Source organism: Gadus macrocephalus, chromosome 12 (genome assembly GCF_031168955.1).
Source record: "Gadus macrocephalus chromosome 12, ASM3116895v1".
In the NCBI taxonomy this organism is placed as follows: Eukaryota; Metazoa; Chordata; class Actinopteri; order Gadiformes; family Gadidae; genus Gadus; species Gadus macrocephalus.
Window position 1 is genome coordinate 19205185 of NC_082393.1, and position 13195 is coordinate 19218379.

Genomic DNA, 13195 nt, shown 5'->3' on the forward strand with positions numbered 1-13195 from the left:
GCTGGTTGCTACTAAATGGGGCATTTTTGGGGTTCATGGTTTCGTCATCCGCAATCAAAATATTTCTCATCTAATCCTCTGCAGGTAGGTGTGAAAATGTGACAAATGTTATTTTCTTACCAGAAATTTGTGTAAAACAAACATACACTAACATTCACCTTGACCCCAAAGCTAATGCCATATAATATTGTGCATAACTTCATTACTAAATGTTAATTAATTGTTAATTAGTGTTCGGTTATGGTAATGTGTTACCCCAGAGTTTAATGTTTAATGCTAGGTACTATACTGTTCATTATGGCACAGAACTGGTCAAATTATACTTTGATCTTCGAACCAAAATTATAACAAAGAGTAATACAAAATAACTTGACTTGAATTTGTTGCTTCAAGGATAAGAAGCATCTTCATGGTAATGTTTAATACCGAAGTCTACATAACAAAAGAGTTTGCAGCTTTGGGGAAAAATAGCCTAATATTTGTTCATCCCACTGACCTATTAAAAAATTGACATAACCAGATGATTCATGATTCTATTGTTAGCCTTCCAAGCTATGTGGCAAGACTGTCTCCTTGTTGCATCTCACTTCTGCATAATTGCAGAACTTCCTTGCAATTTAAACAAGTTATTAGGGCAAAGTCTTCTACGTATACGGCCACTTAAAATATCTGACGGATGGGAACCATTCATGGATTGTCAGAATACAGCTATTGACTATTTTGAAGTATTTTATTGGGATCAACAAAAGACAGTTGATCACATTAATCCCTACTTAAAGGATAGATATGTACCATTTACGCATGAAAATATCAAAAAAGGACTAGACCTTTGTTATGAGTTTTGTTGAGGGGTGTACTTAGGTAAGATTATCCAAATTGTGTCCAACAATTTTCAAACCCAGAGAAATCTGTAGTTTAACTCAGGGTAACGGTTCATTACATTTGTTCACACGTCAATGTGTGAACATCGATACGCCATGTAACCCCTAACTGTCCGCAATCGATAGTGTTTCCCATATATTGACAATTTCTGTTAAATGGGTGAAATCGTTTCTCATTGCAGAGCAGCGCACAACACATTGATTCCCTCTCGCTCTCTCTCTCAGCAACACACTGACAGCAGACCTTATTTGAATAGCCTTCCCCTCCGTGCACACTCTGATCAAAACATGACCATGCGCGGGATATCAATAATTGTTGTTGGATTTTCCCCACAGTGAAGAAGGCTGACCGAATTCATTAATAGACTCAATCTGGAGTCATCATGCATTCGTTTTTTCGTGTATTTGTTTTGGATTTGGTGTGAAAACAGCCTGCGATCATTTTTGACAATTGTACACATGTGTGAAGCCGGTTTAATCTCTGCTATACAGACTATTTAAAATTTGGTTCAACAATATGTTATACAATCTATGGTTGTAAAACCTGCACCGGAGCTCCATTGGCCTTGCAGTTTTTAACCTGCTTATTTCTGTTCTAGGGAGATACACTTCTATACGCACAGCACATTTTGAATACCTGTTAAAGGGTTTTAAGTAATAGGTCATAGTAACATAGGACTGTACATTACTGATGTTGCGGTTGCCAATGTCAATGATGTTGGTTGTGCCACCAAATTTAATAACACCTTTACCAATCGTCATTCTTCCAGTAAGATCGTTTTTTAAAAGTCTCCCTCCAAATGTATCATTATTATTATTATGATTATTATTGTTATTTTATTCGTATTGCTAGCTCAAGTACTCGCAGAAGTCAAGGAGACGATGTAGACCTCCTTGATACTTTTATTATTGTGTACAGTGCTGCACATCAACCCGGTCCGCTGCTTAAGGTTGACGGTTCAGATGACCTTTCTATGGGTTAGCCTTTGGTTAGATACATTTACTGTATGGGTTCTGTGTCCTATGCCAGTTGCACTGGTGCATGGATGCTTGCGATCCGTTTGGTGCATTGGATCACAATTGATACATAGGCAGATACAATCCAATGAGTACATTTTAATACATCATATACAATTTAATGAATTTGTTTGTTAAAATGCGTCACATGGTCCTCTTTTTGCTGGACATGGTACTAATAGTTAAATAAATCAGGACTGTCCCACACAAATCTGTACGTTTGGCTGCCCTAAAATATTTAAGAAAGGAAGCAAACTAAAAGATTATTCTCATAAATATATAGGCCTTATGACATTTAATCAGCTTCATCACAGTCAAATACAGCACAAACCTGCGTAGCCCCCTCAACCTGAATGCACTGTGCATGCCCTTCTAGGTTACGAGCGTAACTGCTGGACATAAGCTAACACATATATTTAATTCACTGTTATCATTAATTCCAAATCTTACACGATTGCTGAACTCCACATGTTCTCTTGATTTTCTTATTTTTTGTCATTTAGAAAATAAATTGAAAACTCCAAATTAACCATTGAAAGAGAAAATAAGGAGAACCAAATTTTCTTACAAGTAAACACAATGATTAAACATGATAATTAAAAGTGCACCTTCACTCATTCAATATTTTGTCCGATGTATTGTTCACCCCAGAAACAATACCAGTTAGCTTGAAATAGCCTGATGTATTGTTCCCCCTATGCAAGGGGCACGTAAACAAATTATTTATAGACTTAGCTATGCCCATAATCTTGTTAACCTTTTGCTATGCAAAACAAAACAAACTAGAACAAATTAGCTCAAAGTCGACATCACCATCTGGCTGGGCTTTACAGAAAGTGTAGGATACCACCAATTGATGTAAATGAACAAAGGAAAATACCTTGTGCGAGACATGATTTTTAACTCGTTATCTGAAATCATAAAGTGTTATTGATCACCTTATTGATCGATGCATTATTTTATCTCTGTATGCCCAGTCAGAAACTCAACATACTCAACACAAAGACACATATACTAGACTACAGGTAACCTGTAGTCATAATATGCAGCGACACCAACACAAATATACAATGATTAAACACGATGCAGAAGATGCCATGGTATCCAATCCACGAGACAACCAGAGCCACAGTCATCTTTAAAAATGTATCCTCTGCCTAAAATTTCTAAACACTTTATTACCAACGAGCCTCATGTGATTTCCCCTTTGACACCCTTATGCGGCAGGAGAGGAGGCTCTCACAATATTTGTGGACAAAAGGAAGCTGAGCAAGAAAGCCGAGGTGAGCGATTACTCGGGCAACTCCTCGGCGGTGACCCTGGAGGCCCTGCACCAGCTGGCCGCCTCCTACTTCATCGACAGAGAGAGCACCCTGCGCAAGCTGCACCACATCCAGATCGCCTCCACGGCCATCAAGGTAAAGCTAACCGCTAATCTCTAACCTCCGAAATTAGCTGCTAACGACAGCCGCTAATGCTAGCCCCTACATATGTCAGTCTGTGCGTGTGCGATGACTAGGTGGAGGGGGACATTGGGGTTGTAAATGACAGCGTAGATGGTAGGCGGACATACCGATGAAGGCAATAACAGCGGAGCAGTGAGCAGCGGAGAGGGAGAGGGTGTGGGGTTGCAGGACTGCGACCCCCCCATGGGATGTGGTCATTAGACGCTACTGAGCACAACTCGCTGAAGTTAGCTTCAGCATACATGCTCGGGGAAAAATAGTAAAAAGACAAATGATCTTGGTAAACTGGGGGCACGTGATTGATTTTTCCTCCCCATGGTCACTTTTAGATAGCATAGGTTAATAAGGTGATTGAGGAGAAGAGGACTGCGTCAAGCAACCCCCCCTCCGGCTGCCCTTCTCGTCCTACAGTTTGTGATACAATGGCTATCTACCATAGCATGACAGATGGATGGTCCATTGACCCCTGGACCTGCATACACACAAGGCCCTTCAATAGCGCACACACACACACACACACACACACACACACACACACACACACACACACACACACACGCACACACACACGCACACGCACACGCACACACACAGCTAGAACCAACATCAATCACGTAAAAGTACATTGTTGTACCGGCCAGCCAACGTCTAATTGCATCTTATGCAACCAAACGGAGGCCTAAGTACGATTATTAGGTGGAAGAGAAAGCTGGTAAACATGGGACAATCCCAAACTCCATGGAAATACTGAATATTGTCTTTTGCATTGTGCATCATGCATTCAAAATCTCATACAAAGCAATTAATACTTGGTCTTACACACACTATTATAATCCCGCATATACACCACTATACTCATACACATACACTATTACACTCCTTTTACATGCATGTATGAGAGTGTATAGTAGTATATGTGAGAAAGTATAGTAGTGTATGTGAGAGAGTATAGTAGTGTATGTGAGAGAGTGTAATAGTGTATTTGAGAGAGTATAGTAGTGTATGTAAGGGAGTGTAGTTGTGTATGTGAGAGTATACTTTGTTTATGCAAGAGAATATAGTAGTGTGTGTGAGAGAGAATAGTAGTGTGTGTGAGAGAGTATAGATGTTTATGCAAGAGAATATAGTAGTGTTTGTGAGAGATTATAGTTGTTATGCAAGAGAGTATAGTAGTATGTGTGAGAGAGTATAGTAGTGCTTGAGAGAGAGTTTGAATGAAACGGAAGTGGGTTTGAATAAATCTTAAGTGAGTTTGATTCCTCAGTTCCTGATTGGCTGACAGAAGAGGCGGTAGCTTCTGGCACTGAAAATACTGCGCCGTCATTTCACTCTTGAATCTCCAGCGATGTTGTTATGCTGCGTTTGGACCAAAAAAATATTTGGTCGCTTGTTCGCGTCGAGAGGCTTCCTCTTCTGGCCGCCAATTCATTCTCAACCATGGCCAGTTTCAACATGTCGTGGAATTACCAGAGACGTCGGTAAAACCAATGCATTCGTTTAGGATTCATAATATCATCCGTTCTATAAAATATTTTAATCTAGAACACTCCGTGAGCTCCGGAGTTCAATTGTAATGACCACGGAAGAGGCAGTGAATGAAGTATTGCTTAGACAGCGATTTATTAGATACCACCACTAACAAACCGTTGGAACACACACAAGACCGGTAACCAGGACAACGCTGGTGTTGTGCCAAAAAGTGATCAGCTGCCAGAAAGTGATTTCAGCCGCGGGAGCGCGCACAGCCTGTTAAAGCTAGGCAATATCGCCTTGAAACGTGTGTGCGGCAGCGAAGTCTGATCAGTCATACTAGTCAATAGGACTACAGGACTATTGTCCGCTGTATTAACACAGATATGTATTTTAAGGGGACAAGACATCGACGTTGTACGGGGATCGACGTCTGATCAGTCATACTAGTCAATAGCACTACGGACCACTGTCTGTGAGTCAATTATCCTTCTTTATGTTTTTAAACCAATTTAATCGAAATTATTTCTGTGTGTCTTTTTTATACAATAAAAAATGTATTTTCTTACTATGCATTATTTTCCCAGCTTATAGATTTTTCAAGAAGAAGTTTTTTTCTTCCCAAAATGAATTGATAACATTCATGAGTAGGTCCTATCACATTAAATAGATTAGGATTCAAACTGACACTATAACATTCATGTGGGCTATGTGGGGTAGATAAGAGCAAATCCAGTCTCTTTTATCAGCTGTAATAATTAAAGCGAAAATATGACACATTAGAGTCGTATCCTACTGCCAGAAAATGATCTCAAGCCCTCTCTTGGTACTGAAATGTTTTATATTCCTTAAAATTAGTTGATAGCATTCAGGACAATAGTCCTGTATTGCTATTGACTAGTATGACTGATCAGACTTTGCTGCTGCACACATGTTACGAGGCGATATAGCCTAGCTGTGCGTGCTCCCGCGGCTGAAATCACTTTCTGGCAGCTGAACACTTAATGGCACAACACCGGTAACCACAACAAATCCTGCGTAGCCGAATCCCGACGAGAGCTCCCCCGCTAAGGCCCGCCCCCATCTCCCAAACCCTGTGACGCTACAATCTTATATTATAAAGATAACTATATATTATATCATCTTATATTATTTAGAAATAGAGCTCCTGGACTCACGCCGGAGTTCCTAGGTTTCTAGATTAGAATATTTTTTAGAACGGGTGATATTATGAATCCTTAACGGCTGCGTCGTTTTTTCTGAAGTCTCTGGTAATTCCACAACACGTAGAGACCGGTCATGGTTGAGAATGAATTCGCGGTGACATGAGGAAGCCTTTCTCAAACTCAGGTGGCCACGTGAGCAGCATAACAACATCGCTGGAGATTCAAGAGTGAAATGACAGCGCAGTATTTTGAGCGCCAGACGCTACCGCCTCTTCTGTCAGCCAATCAGGAACTGAGGAATCAAACTCACTTCCGTTTCATTCAAACCCACTTCCGTTTCATTCAAACTCTCTCGCAAGCACTACTATACTCTCTCACACATACGACTATAGTCTCTCTTGCATAGTCTTGACTAGTATGACAGATCAGACGTCGATCCCCGTACAACGTCGATGTCACCTTAAAATACATATCTGTGTTAATACAGCGGACAATAGTCCTGTAGTGCTATTGACTAGTATGACTGATCAGACTTTGCTGCCACACACACGTTTTGAGGCGACATAGCCTAGCTTTTACAGGCTGTGCGCGCTCCCGCGGCTGAAATCACTTTCTGGCACAACAGCGGCGTTGTCGTGGTTACCGGTCTTGTGTGTGTTCCTACGGTTTATTAGCGGTGGTATCTAATAAATCGCTGTCTAAGCAATACTTCATTCACTGCCTCTTCCGTGGTCATTACAATTGAACTCCGGAGCTCCCGGAGTGTTCTGGATTAGAATATTTGATCGAACGGATGATACTATGAATCCTAAACAAATGCATCGGTTTTTGCGACGTCCCTGGTACTTCCACAACACGTAGAGACTGGCCATGGTTGAGAATGAATTGGCGGCCAGAAGAGGAAGCCTCTCTCAAACTCAGGCGACCACACGAACAAGCGGCCACATTTTTTTTTGGTGCGAACGCAGCATAACAACATCGCTGGAGATTCAAGAGTGAAATGACGGCGCAGTATTTTGAGCGCCAGAAGCTACCGCCTCTTCTGTCAGCCAATCAGGAACTGAGGAATCAAACTCACTTCCGTTTCATTCAAACCCACTTCCGTTTCATTCAAACTCTCGCAAGCACTACTATACTCTCTCACACATACTACTATAGTCTTTTGCATAACAACTATAACCTCTCAGACACACTACTATATTATCTTGCATAAACATCTATACTCTCTCACACACACTACTATTCTCTCTCACACAGACTACTATATTCTCTTGCATAAACAACTATACTCTCACCTACACAACTATACTCCCTTACACTACTATACTCTCTCACATACACTACTACACTCTCTCACATACACTACTATACTCTCTCACATGCACGACTATACACTCTCATACATACATGTAAAAGGAGTATAATAGTGTGTGTGTATGAGTATAGTGTTGTATATGCAAGATTTGTAAGACCAAGTATGAATTCTGTCCCAGGCGGCCCCTCATAGGATGAGTATTGTATGGTTTTGTATTGTTTTATATTATTTTTATAACTCTGTTTATTTATAAAGCACCAAGAGGACTGCAATCCAATTTTGTTTTCCTGTGCAATGACAATCAAGAATTATATTCTATTCTATTCTAAGTACAGAGCAATTTAAAGGATATCAGATTAAAATGTGTTTTCCTTTCCTGTTAATATTTCAAATCTTGCATTGTGAAGCATATCAGGGCATCTCTTCCCACTGGACTGGAGAATACATCTTTATGGATATTATGACAACGCTGCACACGCGGTATGCCATCACTTTAACACACCACCACATACAGTTGGAATTACATGAGGTTCCACGTCAACTTTTGAAGGGTCTGCATGACCTTCTGAAGGCCCCTATGAACCTTGATGGCCCACATGACCTTCTGAGGGCCCCTATGACCTTCTGAGGGCCCTAGGCCCTGACAGCCGGGTGAGGGATGCATGCTTGTCAGCAGCTGCCACAGTCCCATTCATCTCAGTCTGAAAGCACATGCCTTGGATCTTATTTTTTGAGGTGGGGGAATTCCTTATGTATGTGTAGAAAGACAAAGATGAGAGAAGATGGCGAAAGAGACAGCAAGAGATGGTGTCACGCTCCAAAGGCAGTCATCGGGCGTATCTGACAGGTGGGAGCAGAGGAGGACGAGAGAGCATCACCTCCATCACTGGGGAAGAGAGAGAGAGAGAGAGAGAGAGAGAGAGAGAGAGAGAGAGAGAGAGAGAGAGAGAGAGAGAGAGAGAGAGAGAGAGAGAGAGAGAGAGAGAGAGAGAGAGAGAGAGAGAGAGAGAGAGAGAGATATAACACATTCTCGGAAGATGTACATCATTTCCACAAGGTGTTGACCCACACAGTGGCAGACAAGTGCCACAGTCAAGGGCTCTTCTATGTGACTTTGGAATTGAACAAGATCAGCAGTGAGCGTGTGTGTGTGGGACGGGAAGCATTTTATTTTATTTTTAAGAACAAATGTTTTTTTTTTTTCTTTAACTGTTCATGGAATAAAAAACTGGTCTCTTAAAGGAGAGTTAGTGCATCTCTAGGAGCCAAGTGATCGCTCCAGATTGTTTGCACAATGAGTAATGGCCCCAGCTGTTGAGAGCGGTAGGGATCATTTGTGTTATGATTTGACAATTTCCCAGACTAAATCGATGTCGACTATATTTGCCGTGAGTGTCTTACAAAGAGTGATGAACGAGACTGGGGACAGGAACACGCAGAATCTTATTTTTTTTCATTTGATTTCAGGGTGATCATTTGGGTGCTAGCGTTGGCTCAATATAAGCGCTTACATATACCAGGGCCTCTATTGTTGATATCGGTGGTCCAAAGCTATCCACAGTTCACAGTACTGTCTGTATTTTTCAAGTTTGTGTTTTTTTTCTTATCCTTTATTTGGTGGGGGTAAATTACTTTTAACTATGTGTTTCCTTCCGTGCAATGTCCCGCCTTCAAAATCTTCAATTTGCATTTGTTTGAAAATGTCAATACAAATGTTTCAACATTGTATAAACTCTTTGGTGAACGGCCATATTGTTATGATTAAAACGGCGAAGTAGCTTCATTATGGTTATTTTCACAATCCCCCTACTTTGCTCTGAAATCTCTACAATGTGATACAGGTGGCCAATAATGTTCCAATAAATATGTTTTATATATGCCAGAATGTATCTGCAATGAATATGATCTGCTATAGAGAGCGGAAATTGAATCCTCTGCTCATCAGTCAACGTTTGCCGTATAGCAATATCGTATGGCATATCAAATAACGTCTCAGAGATTCAATATTCAAGAGCTTTGGAAAATCCACCCATGTATCTAATTTCCTCACATCCGTATCAGCGGTAAGACTCCACCGTGGCCAAAACAAGGGATTCACAATGGCATGTCAATATCTCACCACAGGAAGAATGGCACCAAGGTGGACTCAATTTCCCCCATTCTAAAGAGCATATTTATTCTTCAACAGCCTCCCCCCCCATCCTGCAAATCCCTTCCTCCTGGATTTGAAAGCTGATTATGGAGCTCTATTCAGTTTTTTTCCCTCTCTCCCTCCGCAGAGACACAGTGCTCATCTGGGCTCCCAAGTCCCTCCAAGCCCTTCATGATTGTCTTACTGATCGGCTGACCCTCATTGTCCCACCTCATCCATCTGTTATGTCACGCCAACTGTCCGCTGACAAGCTTGACCAGGACAAATTGCCGAAAGAAATGCATTGTCGCGCAACCACAAAGATAGAAAAATTGCTTTCCACCATTTTGTTGAACACCCCTGCTCCCAAAAAAAACCTCAGACACAATTAAAGATTTGTTGAAGCTTAGATCTCTTGTTGCAATTTAAGTGCGAGAGAATCATTAGCTTGAGCTGTTTTGTAAAAAAGGTCAATGCAGGTGTATTTGGTGTTGGACGAGACAAGAAAAGACTGGCATGACCATGATTCAATGCAGTTTTCCTTTTTTTTCTTCCATGCTCTGCCCAAATCGATCTCTTTCTGGTATTTAGGCATTCATAAAGGGCTGGCGTTTGACTTTGGCAATGGATGAGTGATGATTGAAATGTCAAAGCCAATGCAAATTCACTACAAGAGCGAGCAAATCAGAAAAAACGCAGGAGGGTTCCTGCATTGTTGTTCACATTTTTTCTTTAAATTTAGTACTTCTAAAGATTAATACTTTTCCACAAATGTAAATGTATTCACTTGATGAAAAATGCAAGGGAATTGTGTTATTTCTGTTGCCCAGGTGACAGAGACAAGAACCGGTCCTCTCGGATGCAGTAACTATGACAACCTTGATTCCGTTAGCTCTGTTCTTGTGCAGAGCCCAGAAAATAAGGTCCAGCTGCAAGGTAAGTGTTACTTGCCTACAGCCTCAAACATACCCATGGCAGACACTGTAGTGTGTTGTATAACATACCCATAAAAGCATGCATGCAGTACCAGCACAAAATAAGAAGCCTGAAGGCTGAAATAACCTATGCACATTTTGTTCAGTAGCTTGTAAGCTCCAGTCGTCACTTCACTCCACTATACTGCCTCCACTGTCTCTATAAGTTCACGGTTTGATTGTGGCACTAAAATCCTTTATAGGCTTGCAGGTCATCCTCCCAAACTACCTGAGGGAAGGTTTTGTGCAGGCGGCGCTGAGCTACATTGCGTGCAACGGAGAGGGAGAGTTTGTGTGCAGGGAGAACGACTGCTGGTGCAAGTGCAATCCAAAATTCCCAGAATGCAACTGTCCTTATATGGATATTCAGGCCATGGAAGAAAGCCTGCAGAGGATCACAGAGACATGGGGAATGCTATACAAAGACTTTGAGGAATCAGGTAAGAGGAGAAAAAGGACGCAGAGTTATGCTCTCCATATTTCTCACTTCCAGCCCATCACATCCTCTGTTAATTAACACATGAAATGTAATTCCAGATCACTGATCATACTATTCACCTCAGTATCATTTACTGGTTATCGTCCTAAATCTTCAATTACCAACCTTATCACCAACCCAATTACAACCCTATTTGTAATGGTTTTTAAAAAGAGTAATACATGTGAGCATGTTCAAAATATGAAGAGAAAAATGTAATAGTTTTGCGTTAATTTGGCACTGGTGACAAAGTAAGATTACGGTAGGGTAGTAGGCCCGTGCTCCTCCCTGATGGTTTATTTACAGGCCTCTAAACTGTAATGAGAGGCTGTGATTCCCTCGTTTTGGAACACTGTGCGCACCTAGCAAATCAACTCAATGATGCAGCAGGTAAAGACAAAAGATAAAAACACCAGCTCTCACCTACGGTAGTTTACAATATGTCTGAAGCAGATTAATCAACTATAAAACCCATTTATGGCCCGTTTGCCTTTTCACATCAGTGCAGAAACAGCCTGAATAGAAGCACTTAGCATAATGTTTGGTTATTATTGCCATGCTCGGTCACCCTGCCTCGACTATTATTACTCAGGTGAAATCAAAATGGAGGCCTTTTTTCTGCTCCGGAAATTTGGCGGAAATCTCTCTAAGTGCAATTACTTTCAAAGTTTATGTTTTAATAGCCGGGTGAGAAGAGAGGGCAGGAGCGTGCCCAGAATGCAGAATTCCTCATAAGTGTCATAAAAGTGTCCTTCAAGCAGGGGACGTGAAAAGACTTTGCAGAACTACCGCTGCCTTGTCAGCAGGATTAAATGCCAGTAGTCGGAGCAGAAGCATGTTTAAACACTGGTGACAACCATCGGAATGCGCTGCGGTGATCCTGTCGCTATTGAGCATCGCTAAGTGTCACTTATGCGTATGTACGTGGGGTTCAAACTTGGCCTTGTGCCTGCTAGCAATAGCGTCACACTTATCCACTATAAGTGGATAAGTGTGTTGTTGTTTTTTAGGCTAAAAAACAACAACAAAAACATATGTTTTTAGAACCAAAATCACACAGTATTTAACTGGTGTAGCGTTACTGACTATTTTATCTCCCTCTTATTTCTCCCATATCTACAAAAACAACATCTAAAACAAAAAGATGAGTTCAAAAGCTTCCTCGGGAGGCTGCCCCAGAATGTGTTCCTTAACGTCTCGGCCATCCGCCACACGTGGTCGCTGGACAGCGCCTTCCAGTGGCGCTACGAGCAGCTGGAGAACAGCATGCAGTCACTGCTCAGACGGGCCCAGCGGGTCGTCTTCAAGCTATTCAGCCTCAGCAAGCGCTGCCAGAGACAGCCACACATCCACCTACCCAGGGAACGGTAAAGCCCCCACTACGTTATCTCTACCCATGTGCGCCGACACGTACACACCCACATACATACAAAACACCCCCGTCACCCAATGTATGCTTTAATCAAGGAAGGCTGGCCTCAGTATTGCCTGGAGATGTTACCTGCTAATGCCGCCTGTTTGATTCCATTCTACTCTTAACTATTCCTGGCTCGCTCTCTCCCCGTCTCTCACACACACACGCACAAACTCTTAATACTCTCTCTATTTGATGCCACAAAATCAAAATAGACATGGATCATTGATCTATGTGGTGCATATAATCCCGCCCACTGGGGAACTTGGCTAAAAGCGAGGCAGCACCCCCATCCCAGCTCCTGTTTATCTACGTTATTCCTGGCAAGTGTTGAAACACTCTCTCTATTTCACACTGTATAGGAATCTCCATATTCAATGGAACATGATAGAGGAAGGATTGCCTGCCAGTCTGTGGAGGCGCTTGAAGGCACACGTGTACACACATACATACACACTCACAATCACACTCACAAACACACACACACACACACACACACACACACACACACACACACACACACACACACACATGGAAACAAGTACACAAACATACAAGCACACACGTGCACATGCACACTAACAAGCACACACAAAGATGCACACGCACACAATCACATCCACACAACCCCCAACACACACACACACACACACACACACACACACACACACACACACACACACACACACACACACACACACACACACACACACACAGTAATGACATCGCGTCTCATGGGAGAGATGAGAGATGTGATTGATTTTGCTTCCGCTCGCTGCCTTCTCTCTGTCCTCGAGTGTAACGAGTGAACAATAGTATGAAAAGAGCAGTGCTTGGCTTGACTGTACCAGCATATGTAGCTCAAACCTTTTCCATTAGGCAA

At 41.9% G+C, this 13195-nt stretch overlaps 1 protein-coding gene across 1 annotated transcript in view; it reads left to right on the top strand.

Annotated features, from left to right (window-relative positions):
• Positions 1 to 13195, top strand: part of LOC132469151 (BMP/retinoic acid-inducible neural-specific protein 3-like) — a 45377-nt gene that overhangs the window by 27540 nt on the left and 4642 nt on the right. Inside the window, exons 4-7 of the mRNA XM_060067071.1 lie at positions 3126 to 3316; positions 10277 to 10382; positions 10624 to 10860; positions 12043 to 12265. Of these exons, the coding sequence (XP_059923054.1) occupies positions 3126 to 3316; positions 10277 to 10382; positions 10624 to 10860; positions 12043 to 12265 (757 nt within the window). The remainder of the gene's footprint in view (positions 1 to 3125; positions 3317 to 10276; positions 10383 to 10623; positions 10861 to 12042; positions 12266 to 13195) is intronic.